This window comes from Gadus morhua, chromosome 13 (genome assembly GCF_902167405.1).
Source record: "Gadus morhua chromosome 13, gadMor3.0, whole genome shotgun sequence".
Classification (NCBI taxonomy): Eukaryota; Metazoa; Chordata; class Actinopteri; order Gadiformes; family Gadidae; genus Gadus; species Gadus morhua.
Window position 1 is genome coordinate 15,947,909 of NC_044060.1, and position 22,500 is coordinate 15,970,408.

At 45.7% G+C, this 22,500-nt stretch overlaps 1 protein-coding gene across 5 annotated transcripts in view; it reads right to left on the reverse strand.

Moving 5' to 3' along the window:
- Positions 1 to 1,436: 1,436 nt before the first annotated feature.
- The window catches only part of itga7 (integrin, alpha 7), a 35,290-nt gene continuing 14,226 nt past the window's right edge, over positions 1,437 to 22,500 (reverse strand). For 2 of the 5 annotated variants that reach the window (XM_030375330.1, XM_030375329.1), the window contains 24 exons: positions 20,371 to 20,498; positions 19,865 to 19,944; positions 19,305 to 19,560; positions 18,090 to 18,221; positions 14,180 to 14,387; positions 13,594 to 13,790; positions 13,288 to 13,376; positions 13,010 to 13,137; positions 12,490 to 12,585; positions 11,938 to 11,999; positions 11,369 to 11,538; positions 10,847 to 10,996; positions 10,340 to 10,455; positions 9,231 to 9,417; positions 8,702 to 8,782; positions 8,313 to 8,392; positions 8,070 to 8,147; positions 7,615 to 7,717; positions 6,789 to 7,007; positions 6,380 to 6,505; positions 5,971 to 6,084; positions 5,711 to 5,809; positions 4,529 to 4,654; positions 1,437 to 1,796 (listed from right to left, as the gene is read on the reverse strand). In XM_030375330.1, coding sequence (XP_030231190.1) covers positions 1,641 to 1,796; positions 4,529 to 4,654; positions 5,711 to 5,809; positions 5,971 to 6,084; positions 6,380 to 6,505; positions 6,789 to 7,007; positions 7,615 to 7,717; positions 8,070 to 8,147; positions 8,313 to 8,392; positions 8,702 to 8,782; positions 9,231 to 9,417; positions 10,340 to 10,455; positions 10,847 to 10,996; positions 11,369 to 11,538; positions 11,938 to 11,999; positions 12,490 to 12,585; positions 13,010 to 13,137; positions 13,288 to 13,376; positions 13,594 to 13,790; positions 14,180 to 14,387; positions 18,090 to 18,221; positions 19,305 to 19,560; positions 19,865 to 19,944; positions 20,371 to 20,498 — 3,181 coding nt within the window. In that variant the 3' untranslated portion in view covers positions 1,437 to 1,640. Of the gene's footprint in view, positions 1,797 to 2,848; positions 2,985 to 4,528; positions 4,655 to 5,710; positions 5,810 to 5,970; positions 6,085 to 6,379; positions 6,506 to 6,788; positions 7,008 to 7,614; positions 7,718 to 8,069; positions 8,148 to 8,312; positions 8,393 to 8,701; positions 8,783 to 9,230; positions 9,418 to 10,339; positions 10,456 to 10,846; positions 10,997 to 11,368; positions 11,539 to 11,937; positions 12,000 to 12,489; positions 12,586 to 13,009; positions 13,138 to 13,287; positions 13,377 to 13,593; positions 13,791 to 14,179; positions 14,388 to 17,311; positions 17,417 to 18,089; positions 18,222 to 19,304; positions 19,561 to 19,864; positions 19,945 to 20,370; positions 20,499 to 22,500 lie in introns of those variants that run through there. The other 3 variants (XM_030375331.1, XM_030375333.1, XM_030375332.1) reach the window with 3 other exon arrangements.

A 22,500-nucleotide genomic window follows, 5' to 3' on the forward strand; every position in this document is an offset into this window, starting at 1 on the left:
TATCATGAGATTGTCCAGCAATACCTAAAACAAGCTCCTTGTACATGCTTCATAGCCACTTCCTGTGCCCAAATGCACCAATACGCCCAATCAAAGTCCTTCTTATGTGCTAATGTACAATGTGCCAAACGTAAGTATTTCTTATTTCCTCTTCTGTTCTTAAAAACAGATCTCCCTCCTGGCAGACATATTCCATTCACTCTCCGGGGATCTTCCCTCATGCCCAATTTGTTTCATATGAGCTGGGATGCATTCCCATTTCCATAGGTTTTAAATAGATACTTGAAGGCAGCATTTTAAGTATTTTTTTCCCCCTAAATACAGTAGCGCCACATTTTTACAATAAGGCACTTAATTGTATGCAGTTAGAAATGTAAGTACCAAAGTAATAATGTACAATATCCTGGTTGGCACAGGCCCTTTCACCAGGTACATTGTTTCAAGCAGGTTAGTACATTTAATCAAATAATTGGATGAAAGTCTTTTTCTTTTTACAAAGGGGATGACATCCCCTTTTACAAAAACACCCAGGTTATCTGAAACCTTGTACATTTCATATTTTTATTTATTTACACTACTATATGTGGGAATATGGTATGTTTTCTATAGAAAGTATGAATCATATTATTTTGATGAACCTTCATCGACCTTTGACTAACATTAGCTGTTCGAAGACGACAAATAAACCAAAAGGTATCTATATTTGTCACCGAAGCTAATCAGGCTAGCAGATTAGCAGATGTCATAGACCGTCAACATTTTGCAAGCAACGTTGCGTTTCCCCTGATCTTTTTCAAGTTCACTCAGAAAAAAATATGTTTGTCTATATTTGATAACCATAAATTAAATTGAAAAAAATGGCTCCTACTCTGATGGGCATTGTGTGTATCTGAAAATAATTTCACATAAACAGAACAATTGTGTGGTCAGCCTTAACCAAAAACACAGCCCTTTGGTATTTTGAATTACAGCTTATATCTGTAACCATTTGATAACGCTTCCCATGTTACATAAATGTGTGTGTGTGTGTGTGTGTGTGTGTGTGTGTGTGTGTGTGTGTGTGTGTGTGTGTGTGTGTGTGTGTGTGTGTGTGTGTGTGTGTGTGTATGTGTGTGTGTGTGTGTGTGTGTGTGTGTGTGTGTGTGTGTGTGTGTGTGTGTGTGTGTGCGCGTGTGTGTGTGTGTGTGTGTGTGTGTGTGTTTCGGTCAATATTGATGGGGGTGTGTGTACGAAGTCAATTTGAGCACTTCTTCTGGAGGCTGTGAGGCATTGAGTGAGCTACACTCTTGAGTATTGATTCATGAGGCTCAACATTATTGACTTTAAATGGTCAAATAGAAACGCAGTGCAAATATAGACAATCCATCAAATGCCAGCCCTCAGCCCAGCAACTCTGTGTGTATGTGTGTGTGCTTGTGTGTGCTTGTGTGTGTGAATGCAGGAAGAAGGCAGAAGATAGAAAGACCAGCTCACGAAATAACGCACATTGAATCCATTAATATTGCTACAGTACGATGAGCAGAGTCAGTTGGTGATGACATCGGGTCCCCGTTCACTTTACAAGTCGATCGTTGTCTTGAGGGGACGTCAGCAGCAGCTCAACCAGGGGTGAGTGTGGGGTGCAGTGCACACAGGGTCAGCTAGGAGGCGCTATCGCTCCAGTGGGTGCTCCATTCCTTCTTCTGGATGGGCCCCGGCTTCTCAGTGGAGAACTGAGGTCGGTCCTGGCGAGGGATCTTCACCGCGTGATACTGGGGCACCTTGTCTTTGTACTGGGCCCGCTGGAAAAAGCCACACTGTTGGCCGGAGCCAAAGTAGAAAGGAGGAAGGGAGACATATGTTAATGCTCCGAATGATCTCGTGATTAATCTCAACTCTGTTGTGCTTCAAAGGGCATATAGGTTTGTAAAAGGTATTCCAGGAATGTGCCAACCTATTCAATCTATTAAACACAGAGCAGAGGGCAGAAAGCAGTTATTCTGTTGTACAAACACGGACAGAAAAAGTGCACAGCCACATGCTTTACACTACAATTTAGTTTCATTGAGAAGAACCGCACGCTCCACTCTCAAAAGTGCCAATGTGTGGAAACTGGAAAGCATACACACGTGGCAATACACACACAGAGAAACACAGAACACTGCACCTGGAGGCAGCGCTCGAATAGATTTCAAATACACACTGTTATTTTGGCTTGAAAGCTAGGAGTGAGCTGGGGGAGGTATTGGATAAGGGGTTGAGAATAAGTGGTGAGAAGGAACAACTCCACGTGAAGTGGACCACTTAGAACCGCTGCCAGTATGTCAAAAGAAAAAAGGGCGAGAAGTCTTCACACACTGCCAGGTCAACCACAGACACAGCAAAACAAAGCAGAACAGCTTTCTGGACGGCCTGTCCCGTGAGAGGTCTGGGCGGTGTTCAGAGGGCCCACAGGTAGGGAGAGGAAGAAGGGGCGAATGCTGCCAAGAAGGATATTGATTGGAAATTTGTGTCTGTATATACTGGCCCAGCAAGGACGCAGTGTGGTGAAACATATCGTTAACACTTTTATTGTTGTTTACTTTGACCATTCTTGTCTCATTGTAGCAATAACTGAAATGTGCATGAATAATCTCTGAGTATCTAACAGTGGGTCATTAGTCAATGTCTGTTCGCCCTCTGTTCCCCGCCCGGCGGCCACACAGACCACCAGCCCAGACCGGCCATCAAAGCACTCGCACCATGCCCCTACTCCGCACACCAAGACCACCAAAGCCATGAGAATGGAGGGGGAGGCTTGTTTACCGCTTTGGGAAAGGGGGAGGGGAGAGCAGGCCAGAGAAAATCAGGAAGGGGGGGGGGGGGGGGGGGTATTTTTGGGGGTGGGGGTGACCCTATAGCTCAGAGGCCTGCTTCTCCGCCTCCGAGGGCTGGACCCCCAGGTGGGCGCGGTAGAACTCCGTCTCAAAGTGGCGGCGCGGCTTGCTGCGCTTGAAGAATCCACACTGGAAGAGCAACAACCCCCCCGATGCGGACGATTGAGGCAGGATGGAGCAGGAGGAGGTGAAGGAGGGACAGTGTGGAGGGGAAAGACAGATAGAAAGGAGGTGAAGGAGGGACAATGTGGAGGGGAAAGAAAGAACAGATAGTACAGAGGGGATCGAGAAGAGAGAGGGAAAGAGGTAAATGTAAGAGTGAAATGATTTAAAATAAACAGTAAGACGAGGACATTTTTGAGGGAAATAATGAGTGTGGAGAAGGACATAGGAAATAGAGAGAGTGACAGACACGGTGGGAAACACAGAAAAAAAAAGAAGGGAAATAGTTCAGCAGAATGAACATTGAAGGAATAAATGGTAATGGGAATGGGAGAGAAATAAACAACACAAAAATAAGTAACTGATTGACACATGTAGGAAAAGATTAGCGAGAGTGGCAGGAATGAGGTGATGCTATTGAGAGGAACTGGTGATCTATTCGAAATAGCTCTTTAAAAATATGGACCATTAAACCTACACTATGTAAGGTTTCCCATTAACACCTTGTGTGGCTTGAGTTGTAGTAGCTAATTATAATAACAATAATAATATGAGGACTTATAGAAAATTCCCTGGCTGGGCGCTGGGCGAGAAACATATATTTATAAAATATATTAATAGCTATTCATTGCAGATTTAATGAGAAGGATCAACCATACTGAATGGAATCTGAACCCAATCTTGTCTACACTAATCAAGTGTGAATAAGACCTAGTTCTAATGTAATCAATGCTAATACTACATTAAACTTGTATTGAACCCCTTCTACTTTGCTCAGACAGTGTAAGTTTCGATCATTCATGACGTAATCATCCAGCGGATGTCTCATGACCATTGATTCCAGCGGGTCGTGACTCAAGCCAATAACAGAGAGACAGAGACAGAGAGAGAGAGACAGAGAGACAGAGGGACAGAGAGACAGAGAGAGAGAGAGAGAGAGAGAGAGACAGAGAGACAGAGAGACAGAGAGAGACAGAGAGAGACAGAGAGACAGAGGGATAGAGAGACAGAGAGAGAGACAGAGAGAGAGAGAGAGAGACAGAGAGACAGAGAGACAGAGAGACAGAGAGACAGAGAGAGAGAGAGAGACAGAGAGAGACAGAGAGACAGAGAGACAGAGAGAGACAGAGAGACAGAGACAGAGAGACAGAGAGACAGACAGACAGACAGACAGACAGACAGACAGACAGACAGACAGACAGGCAGGCAGGCAGACAGACAGACAGACAGACAGACAGACAGACAGACAGACAGACAGACAGACAGACAGACAGACAGAGAGAGAGAGAGAGAGAGAGAGAGAGAGAGAGAGAGAGAGAGAGAGAGAGAGAGAGAGAGAGAGAGAGAGAGAGACAGAGAGAGAGAGAGACAGAGAGAGAGAGAGAGAGAGAGAGAGAGAGAGAGAGAGAGAGAGAGACAGAGAGAGAGAGAGAGAGAGAGAGAGACAGAGAGAGATGCAGTGTATATCCATGTGTAAATGACTATGACTACGGGGGTTGGGATCAGTTTACCTTCCACAGGAGGCAGACCAGCAGGGTGAGCAGCAGGATGCCTGCCAGCACGGCAATGAGGATGATCCACCAGGGAATCTGGTACTGGTCGGCCAGGCCGGGCTCTGGGTACACCATCACTGGAACCTGTAGGTCCGACACAAAGCCCCTCTCAATAACACACTGCTTCATGGGCGTTAGACACAGCAGTGATCAGCTAACATTGGCTGACCCACCGAATCAGTTGGGCTATGTCTGATCTCTGTACAATCGTACAATCTTAGCACGTTTTTTTTTCGTTTGCGTCGTACTTATCTGCAGCTGTAACTGTAATTGCAGCCGCAGATCCACTCAACCGGAGATGAGTGGTTAAGAGTTAATACAATTCTTATACACTAAGCATTTTGTGTAAGAATTAAAGAGAGTTAATTCTGTCTAAGTATGTGGGAAGATGAGGATTAAGCCAAAGCCAAGAATATGTCTGTACGTCCCCTTGGCTAGCTCAGTGTCCTGGGCAGAATGTGGAAGCTGGCAGAATAGCCTCCTTCTCACACTCGTTGTATGCCCAAAGCTTCTCCTGACAGCACCACAGTGTCCAGCTTTGGCTTGGCCCAACGTCGGATCTGACTGTGCTTTCGCATCTCAAAATAACATCCAGTCTACCTCAACGAGGGGTCTTGCTCTTTATAGTTCGCTCCCTCCATCGTAAAGTCTGCAGAGCAGAACATTTAATCTCATAGTATTGCAATCTAACATCTGATCACCATTTGATTCATTCAAAGCACCCTCTTTAGTTGTACTTGTACAGCACTCAATTTATCCAGTTGCTCCCGTATTGATTGTATCCCTTGAGTGTTCTCAGCCTTGGCTGGGAGTGGCTTTGGAGTGAAGTGTCCGCTAAATCTAGTGGTTAGGGACTATGATCAGTTTACAGGGTTCCTTCAATTTGTCAATATAACATATTGATCGTTGCTGATCTATTAACAGAAGGACGCCTCTTCAAGTTTCTTTGAACATAATAATATAACATGTCTGGTTTGGTATTGAGAAAGCGGTTTGGTATTGAGCCGTACTGATGTCTGTGACGGTACATATGGTTCCGAAAAAGGTTGTGAAGCCTAAATGATAGCCAAAGTGGCTAAATGTGAAAGAGCCATCAGCGCGATGGGAAGGTGATGTTGTGTGTCTGATAAGGGTTTCCACCTGAGCAGCAGCATCCCTGAGGAGCAGGTGTTTGATGGTGGACTTCACCGTGACGTTGGCCCGGATCACCAGCTCCAGAGCACTGATGGATGGGAACTCCTGGGGATGGAGGAACGGAGAAGAGGAGGGATGAGGAGAAATGATCAGAGATGGTGTGCATGAGAGAGAGCGACACAGCGAGAGAGAAAGGGGACAGAGAGAGAGGGGGGAAGACGTTCTGGTCTGGTCTTAGCTGATGTGTTTGCAAGGCCTTCTCTTACCTCTATGAACGTGCTGTTCCATAGCCTGGCGTGTATTTTGAGGACAGCCTGACTGGCCAGACTATAAAGGGGGCACCGGAAGAGCACACATCGTGCAGAACCCAACAGACAGTCCTGGGTAACAGAGAGAAAGAGAGAGATAAAGAGATTAGTGGCTGAATATGTGATCAATGTGTAGCAGAAAATCTGGTATTGAATTCTTGTGCATACGAGCGTAATCTATACATTTAATTGTGCGTTTGTTATTTTATATAAAGAAATTACAAACAGACACGTTTGTGTGTGTGTGTGTGTGTGTGTGCGTGCGTGCGTGCGTGCGTGCGTGCGTGCGTGTGTGTGTGTGTGTGTGTGTGTTTGTGTGTGAGTGTGTGCCGACTTGTTCCCTAAGGGTCCCTCCGCCTCATCTTACCAGTTTGAGGGACTTTCGTCGCTCTGAGGCAGCCACCGCCGGGGTGGTCCGTCCCGCGTTGCCCTTCGTCATCACCTGGCCCCCATGACCCTCGTCTTCAGGGTGAGACCGGCTCTTCCTCCCCGCCTGATGCACAAGGTTAACAGACAAAGACACAGTGATGAAGGGGTTAAAGCAGAACCATCAAGTGTAAGGTACATTTGCAAGACAATGCAACTACTTAAAAAAATACACATAAATGCAAAACAATGACGTTCAATTGCATTGAAGTTTCCAAATCAATTGGAAGAACGTACCAATATATCTTTATTTTTCTGTTAACTATATAAATATCATAGGTTTGGCATAATTGTCTAACTTTACGACTGGCTCGTGTTACTAAAGGAACTTAATGCACCCCTCCACCTACCCTCAGATGTTTGGACTGCAGGGCCTCTTCTACATCCTTGCTGTGGGAGAGTTTCAGCGGGTTGAGATCCTCTGACGAGGTGCAGCGTATGTCCGGGTGGTTCTCGAACTTCAGGCTGGCAGGATACAGGAGCCACTTTCCATTGGCCAACTCATACGGCCACAAGATGTTGAGGAAGGCTGACCCCAGCGTCTGCACCTCTTGGCCTGGATTGGATACCTGATAGCAGTAAAAATAGATAGATATAGTATCCCACCCGAATGTAAGATATATTCGACAATACGCACACACACATACACACACACACACACACACACACACACACACACACACACACACACACACACACACACACACACACACACACACACACACAAAGTCAATAATCCCTATTGACTTTGTCCGAAAGGCACGCGTTCTAAAAGATTGCATGCTCTGTGCCTTACCAAGCAATAGGCCCCTAGTTTATTTAGATGTATGGTGTACTTTTGATACCTCTAGCAGGACTGGAAGGCAGGATAGTCTAGTTAGCAATCAGGGTGTTAAGACTCCCAGCCAGATGGTTGTTGGTTCAAATCCAAATTACCCTAAAGTCAAGCTTCAAGGTGCCTAACCATACCTGCTCCTTGATGAAATGTATTTAAATTCACGTATTGTGAGTCGCTTTTTGAAAAGAGCTAAATTCCCAAATGTTATTTTATTCAAGCAACCTATTTGACAACCCTACTGTTGCTATACCTGACAGTGGCATAGACTGTTGTCACCGGCTTGGGTTGCTACCGGCTGGGGTAACAGCTGACCCTCAACAAACTCTCAAAGCTCTCACCGTGAACTCAAAATCCACAGGGCTCCCCACGTCGTCCAGCGTGGACATGGCACTCTCGCCCCTCACGGCCCCGCTGAAGAACAGCTGGTGGGGACGGGCCACCCTGCACACACACACACACACGCACACACGCACACACACACACGCACACGCACACGCACGCACGTGCACGCGCACGCGCACACGCACACGCACACACACACACACACACACACACACACACACACACACACACACACAGGGTCACATGAGAGTCTCTCACAGAAGCACATACTGGCACAGCTTCACAGCCCTGTCCAGTCGGATCAAAGAAGCAACATGACATCACTAGCTCCATAAGCATTCCTCGCCAACAATGTGTCTCTCTCTATCCCGTGGCTGAATGGATAGACGACATTTATTTTGTAAAGAGAGGGAAAGAGGCCATTAGCAGAGGTTTTGGAGGGTGTACTTACACACTGACCAACAGGGGGAGCTCTATCACCATTTTAGCAAGCGCTTTGACTGGCGCCAGGTCTGGTTGCTCACTGATTCTGAAAACCAATACGAAAGGAACAAGGGATATTTACGTTTCCGATCAAGATTATTTTGGGTTGTGTTTGCAGTATTAAAAGTACAGTATATTGCATTATTTTATATTGATCTTTTTCTTTTTGATATAGTGTTCATTCAAATTGAAAATGTAAAAAGATTCTTACGTTTTTAAAAGGAGATCAACTTTGAGCTCGGTTGTCTCTATGGTGATATTGGAAGTTCCTAAAATGATGGAGAATTTTATCTAAAAAAAAAATCTAAATGTTATTTTGTTGTCCAGAAACATTGTAACATTACAATATATTGAAATACTACTCAAAATTTGAAGGAATTTTTAGCAAGTATGTGTAAGAATCTTAAATAATGCATGGTGACTTCTTCATTTACATAAATCAAATGGCAATAACAAACAGTTACATCAACTTCACTTAATATGCTTTGTGAGTGTAATTAATAAGGGATCTAATTTATTTTATACTTCAACATCTTCCTCATCGAATAACAAATACATTGACACATTGAAGAGGGAACTTCTCCATGGTTACTGCCTTACCGTAGAGTCTCGTTTGACCGGGTTCCCCAACTCACACTCAGTCTGGGTGCCATTTTGGTTGAGCTCACATCGTACTTGTGACTGGGACCATAAGAAACCAAACCAAAATCAATCCAACTTCATCAGGAGTGAACAAAGGACTTCAAGATCATTGTTATTATTTATTTTTTCTAAGGGTTAAAAACACATTATTCCACGCCATTTTTTTAAATGTTTGATGATTGTTAAAAAATGTTGTGAACAAGATTTTTTTCACAAGAATGCAGTCTTTTTCATTACTACAGGACTGCTTATTCCTTAAAATATGTGGCCACTAGGTGGCATGCTAAAACCTTAAATAGCAAATCCACGGTCATGCGCATATTAAACCCATGATTTGAGGAGTCAAACTATATTACTGTGCTCTTGCACACTGAAGACTCGCTTGTGGAGGTTACTGCCTTGTATTGTAAAGCTTAGATGTTGTGACCCTTGGGGCCTTCCGTAGTATGTCTGTGTGCGTGTGTGTGTGTCGCTGTAACGGGGGTACCTGTGCCGGGATGCGGGAGCCCATGTAGGAGAGGGTGGGGGGCAGGGAGATGAGCAGCTGGGCGGCGTGCGCGTCGTCTCCGTCCTCGTCGGGGTCCTGGGGGTCCGAGGGGGAGTTGGTGATGGTAATCTCCAGGACCACCGATCGCTGGTCCGTCATGGAGAACACCTGCACCCCCTCATCGTCTCTGGACACAAGGGGGAAGGGGGACAGGAAGGGAAAGGATTTTGGATTAAGATGAGAAGATGCGCTTTGTTTATCCCAGACAGGGAATGTGGGTGTCACAGCAGAAATACAGGTCACTAATACGAATAAATGGTACCCTAGTGGAAATGAACGCGCAAATAGGGTTGGCTTAGCTCAGAGGTAGAGGGGTTGGAGGGTTGTTAGTCCGATTCATCCCCGGCTCCCCCTAGCTGGAGTGTCGGGGTGTCACTGAGCAAGACACCTAACGCTCACTGCTCTCGACGGGCTGCCAGTTGCCTTGCATGGTTGACTATGCCGTTGATGTGTGTGAGAGCCTTTGTCAGTCACTTTGGATAAATGCGCCTGCTCAATGTCTAAAATGTAAATGTCTTCATCATTGAGAATAGAGGTTAACATTATTGCATATAGTATGTTAAGTTATTGACATTATGCATTATTGAATATATTGATTATTTTTTCCATAAGTAAAACACTGTTAATGTGAATAATGTAATAATTCACAGCATGGGTAAATCAATTATACAAATCCACATTCATGAATGTATGCTAATGAAAGGATTCAGAAACAAATTCCGTATTGGTGATCTAGACTATTTTTGGCAGTAGCAATTATAATAACTTGATGAATAGAATAATAATAAAGCATGCTTTATATTTTATTTTAGCAGATACTAATGGCCAAGAGACTTAAACTAAAAACCAAGGTTTGAGAGCATGGTCAAACACATGCAGCATCCATCGATAGACGGCTATGGCAATTTATTTAATGCATTCACGAGCATGCACCCGCAATCTCATTTACATAGACCCTGCGTGCTTGGTTGCCAGGCAACCGTGTTCAGGTCAACAGCATGTTACATTACATCTCTACCCTTCAACGGCAGGTTGTGTTAGGCACTAACTTTGGCAGAGGGGTGAAGAGGTCAGAGTTCAGAGGTCGTGTTCCAAACTGGTAGCTCAGCTTCAGGTTGCTCTGGCAGATCTTGTCATCGCCACAGCCCTCCCGCAAGAAGTTAACCTGTGGGGAGAAAAATGTAATAGGAATATATAATATGCACCCATTATGAATCCTATTCCTTCTCTTAAACCAATCTGCCCGAGCCTCAGTGATGTTGTGTAGGATATTCTTGTGCCGTTTTGTGTTTGGATCTAATACACACATTTTGGTTAGCATGCTTCAATTGGTTTCAAAACGTATATATAAATGTGTGAGAAAGTGCTTGGGCCACCAATTGTTCAATTGTTCTGAGTGGGCGATGCAAAATGCATATAAAGGTCTTTAAAAAGGACGTTGTCCCCGGTCGGAATGAAGGGAGCTTTTCACACAGCTATTTAGAGGAAGCTAAATTCCTCGTGGTACTTCCAGGGAAAGACAAAGAACACCATCCATCTCAATCCGTCCCGCTGACCTCAGAGTGCAGGGTGTTGGAGGGCCACACGTTCAGGATGGGAGCCAGCTTCTCCAGCCGCTTGGAGCCCGAGTGCCTGCGTGGCGGGACGGGCTTGATGGTGTGTGTGATGGCCAGGGAGATGGGCCGCAGCTTGTCCCCCAGGTTCTCCTGTATGGAGACACCTTCAAAGGTCATAGGTCACCACAGGAGGTGAAGAGTGCTTGTTTTGGTCCGTTGGAACGATAAGGCTTTGGTCAAAGTGCGTGAACCATGAACGTCCATGTGTGTGGATTGCACTGTAAATGGCTTGTTTGTATGGGTGGTCTTCTAATTGAATCTGGAGACGCAGATCTATATTTTTGACTTCATAATGATAACAAAACAGCAACAGTCACCCTGGTACACACGTGTTTTGTCATCAAGTTCACCAAGACAACATAAAACCTGCAACACAACCTCTTGCTTGGGTGTCAATTCAACCTTCATTTTATCTCTTGTTTCATCAGCTTTGTATCAATGCATCAGGTGCGTGTGACTCACGTGCAGCTGGAACACAGCGCTGGTGCACACAGGGTGCCTCTGTCTGTGCAGCTCCACCTCCTCTGTCTGAGTGTACTCCGGCATCAGCGAGCTGCGACCCAGGAAGTTAACGCGGTGGGGCAGGCCCAGCTTCCTGCGCTCGGCGTCAGCTTCAAAGTGGACCACCAGAGCTGGGGTGGACGAGAGAGAGAGAGAGAGAGAGAGAGAGAGAGAGAGAGAGAGAGAGAGAGAGAGAGAGAGAGAGAGAGAGAGAGAGAGAGAGAGAGAGAGAACAACAGGGAGAGAACAACAGCGAAGAGAGGTAGAAATGTCAGGGCACACACACATACACACACACATAGACACACACAGAGTGCATGTTGAGAGAGAGAGCACCAGGGATGGAAAATATGTAAACATCATCTAAGGGAATATTATATTACACAGCTGGAGCCCTGGCCTTAAAATAATGCCTAACCACGGTTAATCCAGGGTTAAAGATACTGTGTATAAATAGTGTTGAGTCCACTGTGCAGGAGAGGTGTTGTAAGTGGTGGTGGTGTATTTAAAGGGGACGTGTAGAGACTTACTGATGTGTGGAGAGTAGTGTTCTGGGTGGGCTGTAAAGGTGAAGCATGCCTTCACCTCCACGCTGAAAAACAAATAGGACATTGATTTTATCTTGATTTGTTTCATTTCATAATTTCCTTAAGGGGAAGTAGAGAACCCATACTTATTTATCAGATAGACATACAGTATATATCAGACAGACATCAATAGGAAAGAGAGTGACAGAGAGAAAGAGAGAGAGAGAGACAGAGAGAGAAACAGAGAGAGGGAGAGAGAGAGAGAGAGAGAGAGAGAGAGAGAGAGAGAGAGAGAGAGAGAGAGAGAGAGAGAGAGAGAGAGAGAGAGAGAGAGAGAGAGAGAGAGACGAAAGAGACTCAGACACAGATAAAGATACAGAGAATATGACAGAGACAGAGAGAGACAGGGAGAGACAGACACACAGTCAGAAAGAGAGATGGATAGATACATAGCTGCTAGACAGAGAGTTGAATACATATTGATAGACAATAGAAATACCTGATTTTATTATTGTTTTTTTTAGTAGTTTTATGATTTGTGTGCGGTTTTCCTACCAGACTCCATCCCTGCCCTGACAGTTGCGTTGCTCCAGATCGACGTTCTGAGGCTCTATAGAAAGGTCCCTGACCACGTGGATGACCGGACGGGATCTGAGACACCACCGTAACAGCAAGGACAACCAGCACATCAATGGAAGAAGAAGGCATTAAAAACAGCTCACGCTTTTATCCAAGGAGACTTCTAAGTGAGGCTGAGAATAATCAAAGGCAGACAATCAATACTGGGTATACTTTAAGTGCTTCACGACAAAGTTTTAAAAAACAAAGAACAGAGTACTGTATAGCAGTAGGAATACACGTTGGTTGGAAATTGGTAATTATTTTCAACAGATATGTTGCTTTTGTACATTTGGGTACATTTCTGTTTTATACTTTGTTATTAGAAGTTTTAAATGATTCTTGAATGTACTGGGACACAAATTAACTACTATGATTTAATTAAATCAAAGTCTGCCTCTAAACCATAAATGATACTAAAACTAAAGTGTGATCATGTTTCTTCTTGTTTCCTCACCTGAAGAGAACCACCGAGTCGTTGAGAGAACCCACAGCCAGGTCCGGGTACTGGTTCTTATCCACGTCCAGGCCGCCAGAGATGGAGTAGCCGAAGCGCCTCACGTCAAAGTCCCGCCCGTCCAAGACCTGAAGAGCAAGGAGCATCCATTAAAACCAACACAGCTTTGAATAGCACAATCCATTTATGGGCTCCCTTTCTTCCTTCTCATAACTTAACCAAGTCATGCCCCACCTCATCACAGCGGGTGTGCGTGTTGCGTCGTGTTGTGCCCTCACCTGTGCTGGCTTCGTTTCTATGCCCGCATCGGACCCTCTGTAGATAAACACCTTGCCGTCGCCATCGAACGGCGCTCCAACCGCGATGTCTGCCCAAGTTTGAAAGAGAAGAAAAACAGCAGTTATAGTATCACCTCAAAGGAAACAAAGGCAAACGCAGGGAGAGTATTTGATGAGTATCATTCCATTTCAACACTAATTCTACTTGACATTATAACAATTCAAATCTATTGCAGAGGTAGCTGCCCCAATGTAATGAGATACAGACAGCTAGATAAAGAGAAAAGGAGTTTCCATGATGCCGACCTCCGTATCCGTCCTGGTCCAGGTCCCCGATGCTGCTGACCGTCATGCCGAACATGGAGTCGTAGGTGCCGTTGAGGCGTATGGGCCGGGCCTGGTCGTCCCAGTGGCCGAAGGGGTTCAGGTACACGTACACGGCCCCGCCGATCTCCGCCTTGCGGTCAAAGAAGTTGGGGGCGCCCACAATCAGGTCTGTCCAGCTGGAGGTCGGACGAAGGCAGGAATCAGGGAGGGTTAGAAATAGGAAAACCCAAAAGATAGAGCGACGCGGAATCTTTGATAAAGTCTTTGTTATCCTTTGGTTTGTTTTGTGAATATATGTGTAATTGTATGGGCTTTGGGCTCCTATATGGACAGGAGATTAACGAGAGAAGAGAAAAGTGGGTTTGGGAAGACATGCAGGGTACGACCGCAGGAGGGAATCGAACCTGGGTTGCTAATGGGCATATTAATTACATGGTTAGCCCATTAGTGGGCGGAGTCACTAAACCACCAATCGTTACCTCTGAGTTGAATGGATTTTTCGGGCGCAATTTCCCACCCATTTCCACCGGCTGCTACTGGTTGAGGAAGCTGGTGTACCACTTACCCGTCCCTGTTGAGGTCGGTGGTGGCCACCGAGTAGCCGAAGGACGAGGCCAGCTCCTCCCCCCAGAAGATGTGCTGCGGCACCAGGCGGTACACGTTGTCCTTCCGCAGCAGCACCACCGCCCCCGTGTGGTTGGCCCTGGGAGCGCCCGCCACGAAGGTCAACTCACCAAGGCTCATGATGCCCATGGCGGAGTCCACCGAGAAGCCTGGGGATGGATGGTGAGAGAGACATAGGGTAAGAATGAGAGAGAGAGGGAGAGAGAGAGAGAGAGAGAGAGAGAGAGAGAGAGAGAGAGAGAGAGAGAGAGAGAGAGAGAGAGAGAGAGAGAGAGAGAGAGAGAGAGAGAGAGAGAGAGACAGAGAGAGACAGAGAGACAGAGTGAGGGAAGGAGGGTGAGAGAGAGACAGAGTGAGGGAGAGAGAGAGAGAGAGACAGAGTGAGGGAGAGAGAGACAGACAGAGAGAGAGAGTGAGGGAGAGACAGAGTGAGGGAGACAGAGAGAGAGAGAGAGAAAGAGAGAGAGAGAGATTGAAGAGTGAAAGAAAGAAAAGCGAGTATGTGTGTGTGTACGTGTGTGTGTGTGTGTTAAAGTGTGCGTGTGAGAGGATGAAGAGGGAGGAAGGGTCAGTATTGACCATGTGGCTCAGAAGCCTCATCTCTCCTCTTCATTGCATGTAGTTCTAATCATCCCCTTACTAATGAAATGTGTGCCTTAAGTGACTATTGATTTTATGCCAAACTCAGTGCGGTGTTAAATATCCACCGTCCACGGTGCACTGCGATTGTGAGTAGAGGTCTAAGCCGGGGAGGGGGAGAAGCTGTGGGTCTGTGTGCATTTGGGAAGAGCAAATGGGGGTTGTAGTAAAGTGAAATAGAAGAAGATATACTGGGCCTTCACTGTTGTCTCCTGAGATTCATGGTGCCACTGAAAAGTACCGGTTGCCACTGGTGATGAAAACGTAGTGGCGGGACATTGATCAAGTGACTGATTGTGTGTGTGTCTGTTTGTGTGTGTGTACCTGTTTGAATGGGAGAGTGTAATCATGTGTTTGCATATAAAGTAGGCAGCAAGACTGTGGGAAGTGAGCTTGTGGGCGAGGGGGCTGGTGAGGGAATGCTTAACTGTTTGATGCCGTGGGGATAGAGATGTGAAATGCAAATGTGACATGTTGGCAGTATGTTGGCAAGCTGTGGAAAACATCACTTTGTTTAAATAAAAGGGAGCTAAACTTAACCTATGGTCGGGCATGCAGTGGCTGCTTCTCTAGTGTTGGAAGTGAGAGAGGGCTGGTAACCAAGAGAGGAGGGAGGGTAGGGGAGGTAGGGGGTTGGGGGGAGGGGTCGTTAGTCAAGAGTAAACATGCACAATTAATATCCATGAAGGAGACAACGACGACAGACAAACAAGAGAGCAGCTCTAGGGGTGGCAGGTGTGGAATGCGACGGCCGCCATGACAGTTCCCGTAAAAGAGAAAGGGAAACGACTCGACCTTAAATGGAGATGCTGCTACTCTTTAGTCACTGTCGCTCTGGGACATGGTGCTATTCTGGGTGGGACTTTAACACACGGTGCTGCGACCGGCGACCGCGACCAGGCCTCTGTTAAACCAAGGGCCTGTTTCCCACAAAGGTTTTTAAAAGGCCGTGGGAGGGTGGCCATGTCGTTAATGTCCTCGCGAGGACAACTGTGACCTTAAAATTGTCCAATTACAGGCAGTAGAGAAAAACGGGAGGAAACCAATTGATTGTACAGCAATATAGAAATAGGTTAAACTCTGATTGTGTGTATTGTAAGACTGAGTACAAATCTAACAATAGGTCACTTGGCTTAAAGGGCTATTATTAAAATATGTTCAACAACAATTGGCCTCCTATTTTGTCCCAATCGTACAGGTGCACCTTTAAGGCTATGCATTGATGTGGTATTGCTTCCACCTAACATGACCATTATTACAAGGCTACCACATGATGACTTTAGGCTTGTGTAGTATCATAAATGATAATGAGGATGTATCAGTAATAGCTGTCCCTCTGCTCTGTCATAAATAAAAAAAATAATGAGGGTTTCATTGTCATTGGGTTAGAAATTGATGATGGTATGCAAGTTATTAAACGCATGTTGAAGGTCACTGGGGAACTTTATGCGTAAAATGAACGGGGAATCTTGAGGAGTGTATGGGGAGATATAAGAGAGATATTGGAACCACGCTGTTAATGCAAAGGAAACACTTGCCCTTTAAAAAATACATTTCTGGAAGGTACGTTATCCTTTTTAATAGCGAGCCACTAAAGGTCTTGATTATCGATGCCAAGAAACTAGACAAAACAATCACTCAAACCAAAAGACGATGCAGGCGGGAATAATACTTAATATATATGTATAAATTAATATATTTGCTTCAGCGATAATTATACACATACCATAGAAGGTAAAGGGTTATTAAGAGAGGGCTATGCTCCTTCCCCACAGCCATAACAGTCTTTTGGAGGACGTCCCTGGTCCCCTGTTGCTAATGGAAGAGGGCTTCATCGACTCACTCATGCTGATCTACTCACCGAGGTAAATGAACTCACTAATGTTATTTGACTAATGCACTAACTTCCCAATGTTGTTAGCAAACCACAAGCAGACATTTGATTGACACCTATGAGGTATCCACCGCCACCACCAAGTGCCCTGGAGAGCTGTTTACAGACGAGAGACAGACACATGCCCTCTGACTGACAGACCGGGCGGGACAGACGGACGGGACGACAACAGAGACCAGCAGACGGAGAACAGAACACACACAACACACACACACCCTGCTGCAATACTCAAAGACAACCATTTGATTGATGTCAAGTCATCATCCAAGGGATTGCGTTCGTATTTATGTATGCATGTATTTCACAAATTTGGCCTTATGTTTTCATCAGTTAATTTATGTTTAATCTGAAGAAACAGTAATACAATGGCTATCTTTTCATATCAGCGGATGGTGGTATAATTATTTATCGACTGGCTATAAACACACTATAGTTCAGAGAAACCAAACGGATGAGACGGAGAAGACAGTAGGACAACACCACCACAAGCCCAGTCAGCCCCCGGTCGGGAGACAACAGACACCCGTCACGTCTACAAACCTAGGTAGCTATTATGAGCTACGTCCTCAAAGGTGGAGCGGCTGGAGGGCTCCTGCGTTTTGTACAGCAGCGTATCTTCGAAGGGGCTAGCCATGAACAAGAGCCCTGTGGCCCAGACCAGAGAGAGACCGAGAGAGAGAGAGAGAGAGAGAGAGAGAGAGAGAGAGAGAGAGAGAGAGAGCAGTGCAGGGGTGGTGGAGGGGTGGTGGAATGGTGGGGGTAAAAGGGTGATGAAGAAAGAAAATAAAGGAGGGGGGGGGGGGACAAGGAGGTGCAGGTGAGATGGCTTGCCGGTTTTATTGGTGCTCAGTCAGGGGGCGGGGCTTAGTGTCTCTCCTCTTGAAGCCACTGAGCACTGACATGGGGATGGGGGGAGGGGTTGACAATTCATACTCCGACTGTACCCAGAATGCATTGTGGCTGCCTCGCCCTTGCAGAACTGAAAATGTTTCTTCCTTTTTGTTCATCATCATGTGATCATCAGTGTAAAAGATTCAATGTGACACTATATTAAATATGTCAGATGTTTGGACAAGTAATACTCAGGGACAGTATAAAAAAGTAGTCGTCTCTAGACCCTGGTGAGTCATAAACAGATCAGCCAACAACTGTCCTTAAGCCAGTCTGAGCCAGTTTGGCCCGACTGTCAAATCCCAGCGTTTGGATGTGAGCTTAAAGTTATTTTCTGGGTACAGAGGTTAAAGGTCAACCTTCCCCCCCCGGCCCTGTCCTTCTCCTCTGTGCGCGGTCAGCGGTCAGCAGAGAGGAGGGATCCTACCCAGGTAACTATGGTAAGGCAGAGGGATCAGCCGCGCGTTCAGCTGTCTCTGATCGGCCACCTCATAGGGCCCGTCGTCATAGAAACCCACATCCAGCAGACTCTGGTTGATGAGCTGGACTCGCATCTCGCCTGGAATTCAAAGATGTGAAGGCACAGCAAAGCACTCTGTTTCTCATGCAGTGCACACACACACACACACACACCACACACACACTCATTCTCTCAAAACTGTCATGCAAATACAGTAATACAAAATCTAAAATACATTGTAAGCAAATATGTAACATAAATTGAATAAAGTATCCATTATTTGAGCTTTTTTATGAAAATGTTTTCCAGTAAGATAACTGAAATTACTTTATAGCCTTACAGAGGAAATCCAGCTATGTTATAGAATATACTATCAAATGGAGGCATGCTAAATGTAGAGTAAACCTTCTTAGTTAGATTGATGGCTTGTGCTACTGTATATGGCTGAACCATATGTCAGACGTATAGTGATTGAATGCACCAGAGCAATGCCCGGGCACTATTTGATGGAACAGCCAACATTGATCAGTATGTATACTGTTTCCAATTAGTAGATTGAATTATAAATCAATTAGACAATGTTGATCCAATGAAAGGAACTTAATGGGACGAACAGTGAGTTTGCTCTAAAGAACTTACAGATTGGCAGTTTACCGTATCCCCGCTTTTTGTATCTGGCTTGTCTTTTGGTTAGCAGCAGTGGAATTGCTTGTAAAAAGGTTTCTTGATACTATTCCAAATGTAGGATTTTAAGACTTGATGATGCTGCAGATCCATCATTATCTGTTATGAATCGATTTCAAAGTATGCACAGTGCTAGAAGTAAAGTCTGACTGTCTGACGGCAGAGGTAGACGTAAAATAATTCACATGCAAACAATCACTTCAAACATTGCTGGAAAGTAGAAAGTCTAACACCAAAAGGCAAGCCATCTTCCGGACAAAGAGTTCTTCTGAGTCCTATGATAAGGTTCAAGAATAAATGCTAAATATTTAATATGTTTGACCTGTTTACATCAGATAAGTAAAATAATGTACAAAGATCTATCGCATCACACACACATACAGACAAATACACACACACACACACTACACACACACACACACACACACACACACACACACACACACACACACACACACATATATATATGCCATCGTTCCTCAAATCGGCCGCCATTACCTTTCCAGTTGTAAGTCCCCGGGGCCCCAAACAGGATGTAGTTGTTGTCGGGGGTGAAGCTGACCGACAGCCCCTGCTGACAGAAGCCAAACTGCTCGTGTCCCTGGGGCCGGCCCTCGCAGAACTTCCACTCGCCCCCGTCCAGGTCGTCCCTCTCCGTCAGGTCCTCGCTCAGCACGTAACAGCGGCCAATGGGGTCGCGCGTCTCCGACGGCTGGTTCACCCGCTGCCGTAGCTCGTACAGGTGGGCGCAGGTCTGGGAGGGGGGGGGGGGGGGGAGAGAGAGAGAGAGAGAGAGAGAGAGAGAGAGAGAGTTAAAACGGAGCTCTGCTTTACCATTGGGAATTTAGAATAATTGAATCCAGAAAAAGTAACAGATATTCCCGTCCTACAACTCATATGTTGGTAACAAGTGGTTAGGGTTCCAGATAAACATCATTTAAACCCACAGTTTCTATTACAGGAAGAGCACAAAGAAAGTGGCCGCGTCGATGTATCATTGGTCTAGCTCCTAGCACTGTTGTGGCTGCGTTGTGGTGCTGTTATGTGGGGGGACTTACCACCACCTTCCCTCCAATGCCCTGGCTCTTCACTGTGACTCCCAGCCACTGGTTGTCCTTGCTTTCTCTGTCCAGACTCACTGGGGAGGAACATTGATCCAAGGGGTTATTATGAAAGGCTCATACGAATGCATTTAAAAAGAACATTCCTGCACACTAATTCTAATTGTCATATAAGCTATTATGTTTGCAATTCTTCCACTACAACCAACATTGAATCACGTATGACTCGCCCAATTAGAAGACAAATCAATCAATAAATCAATTAAACAATGTTTATCCCATGCAGGAATTAGAAATTGCATGAATAGTCGGTTTCACCTTACTGTCAAAGATGGGACAGCTGACAAGAATCAACTTATTGTATCAGGCTTGAGCCATGATATACATTAAGGGATACATACATTGTGTGCACAGATGCATTTTTGTGACATTTGGATCCAACATGACAGTGGCAAACATGGCACATCGATCCCAGTCCAGGGCTGAGACCACAGCTCACTGACCATCTCCGTCGATGTCCACTCGCTCACAGTCGTACTCCTCTGGCGTGATGGGACACCTGAACAGTGCCCCGGGACGCGTGCCCTGCTGGGCCCCCTGGCCCGCGGCCCGTGGGGCCCCCACCAGGATCCTGGGGGAGAACAGCGTCCGTAAGTACTGATTAGCCACAGGTTTCCTCACTCCCCTTACAAGTCCCAATCGGACGTGTTGCCTCTCAGGGACAGGGTAGTCTGGAGGTACGGGTGGAGGGTCCTGGGTTCAAACCCTGTGCTCACAGGCTAACCCTAGGCCTCCTCGGATCAGAACTCAGCCCCAATGGTTCCTCATGACATCAGACGTCTGCTGACTGAGACTACAAAGTCCTTTCACTACTGAAAATGTTAACTTAATTTCATTAATGGTGCTTGAATATATTGATTATATAGAAATAAATATTGAGCTCCAGATGAGCTCAGTAAGTCACGTTAAAGTCACAATGTGTTAGATTGAGCCCCTCCTAGTTCAGAATTTCAAAAACTCCATTACAGCGTTCTGTCCATTACAGCTGGCAGTGCAGCTGTGTGATGCGTACAAGCATAGCTTGGCTGGCGAGTGAATGGAAGCCAGTGTTACTGGCTGACAGAGTGTTACTGGCTGACCAGTATCAGATATGATTTTATTGATAACATTGAAAGCACTATCGATCAGCATTGACTACAGATACTTCCAGGTCATTTGAAGCTAAGAGCTAGTTGAAGAAGTAAATTGACCCTTCCTAAAGTCACACATTGTGACTCAAGTCACACATTGAGACTTTCAGAGGGATTAAATGGGATTTGATCCTGTTGATCATGGGATCAAATACTAGTAAGGTGGTCATTTAAGAAAAAAAGTTATTTCCTTTTTTAAAACGTTAACACATCTAAAGGTAAACAAATCCCAACTTCTTCACGCTTCCAGTTATGTGAGGGAATATATGCGACTAAGGGGCTTTACTGTGGCTTTCTGATATTTCTTCATGTTCTGCCAAAATACCATTCAATGTGGTGGAAAAAAGGGTATTTCCAGTGGGATGGAGAGTGATATTTCTGGGTGAGGGTGGGGGTGGCTGGGGGCGGCGACGGGCCCTGTTGATGCCTTCTGCCTTTTTTGGGCTGGCTGATCCAGGCTAGGAGGCTATTTAAAAACCCCAGCGTTGAGCCCCAAACAACGTCAGCCATGGTGTGAGCACGGGAGCGAGACACAAGGTGAAACAGGGTGAGGTTGAGTGATAATGAAAGAAAGAGCAGAGAAAGAGCTACGCCGTGTGTTTCTCTCATTAGCAGCGGGTGTATAATATAGTCCTGGCTTGGGTTTGGAGATGTGAACCACACAACTGTAAGCAGAGTGTGAAGTTAGGAGTTCCACATTGCCCTAGTGTGTAACAATCTTAAATTAGAGCCCTCCTTGCGGCGTGCTGGGCGTTTGGCTATATATACGGCCCTGCTAGCTGATAACACGGGGGGCCAGACGCAGACAGACACCACTGGCAGAGGCATCCCCTCGGGCTATATCTGAAGGACCACGTAAATTGTTAGGCACCAAGCAGCCACGCCACTCTAAGCTGTAGCTAGATCTCATTTTCATGTAAAAATGTCTTGATACGAAACAAGAGTAGTGTACAGTAGCAAGAGTGGGGAAAAGGGTTGGAATAGGAATGAGTTCATCAAACCGGCGATAGAATGGCTTGGACTTGGACTAGTCCTAACCCTACTCTGTAGAAATTATATGTTACATTAATTTAAATCTTGGTATGTTTGTATTAACTACCGGTTCTTTAGTGTGTGATAATGTGACTTTGAGCTGCCAGAGCTCCGAGAAGGCTGCGCCCACCACCGTCCCCTTCCTCTGCTGCGATGAAGAGCAGAGCCCCAGCCCAGCTGTAGCTGGGTGACTTATCAACAATGCTACAGCTGGTACGGACGGCCAGGGAGCTGTTTATAGCGATGAGCATAGAACCAACGGCATCTAATGAAGACTCCGACGTATCGCTTGCAGGATTCCTGTCTAGTGCCGTGGGACAGCCAAGCCAAGGGACAAAATAAAGTAGCTCAAAATAAATAAACACTGAGTAGAATTTGAACTGAATTGAATATTGCATTGAATGTAAACTT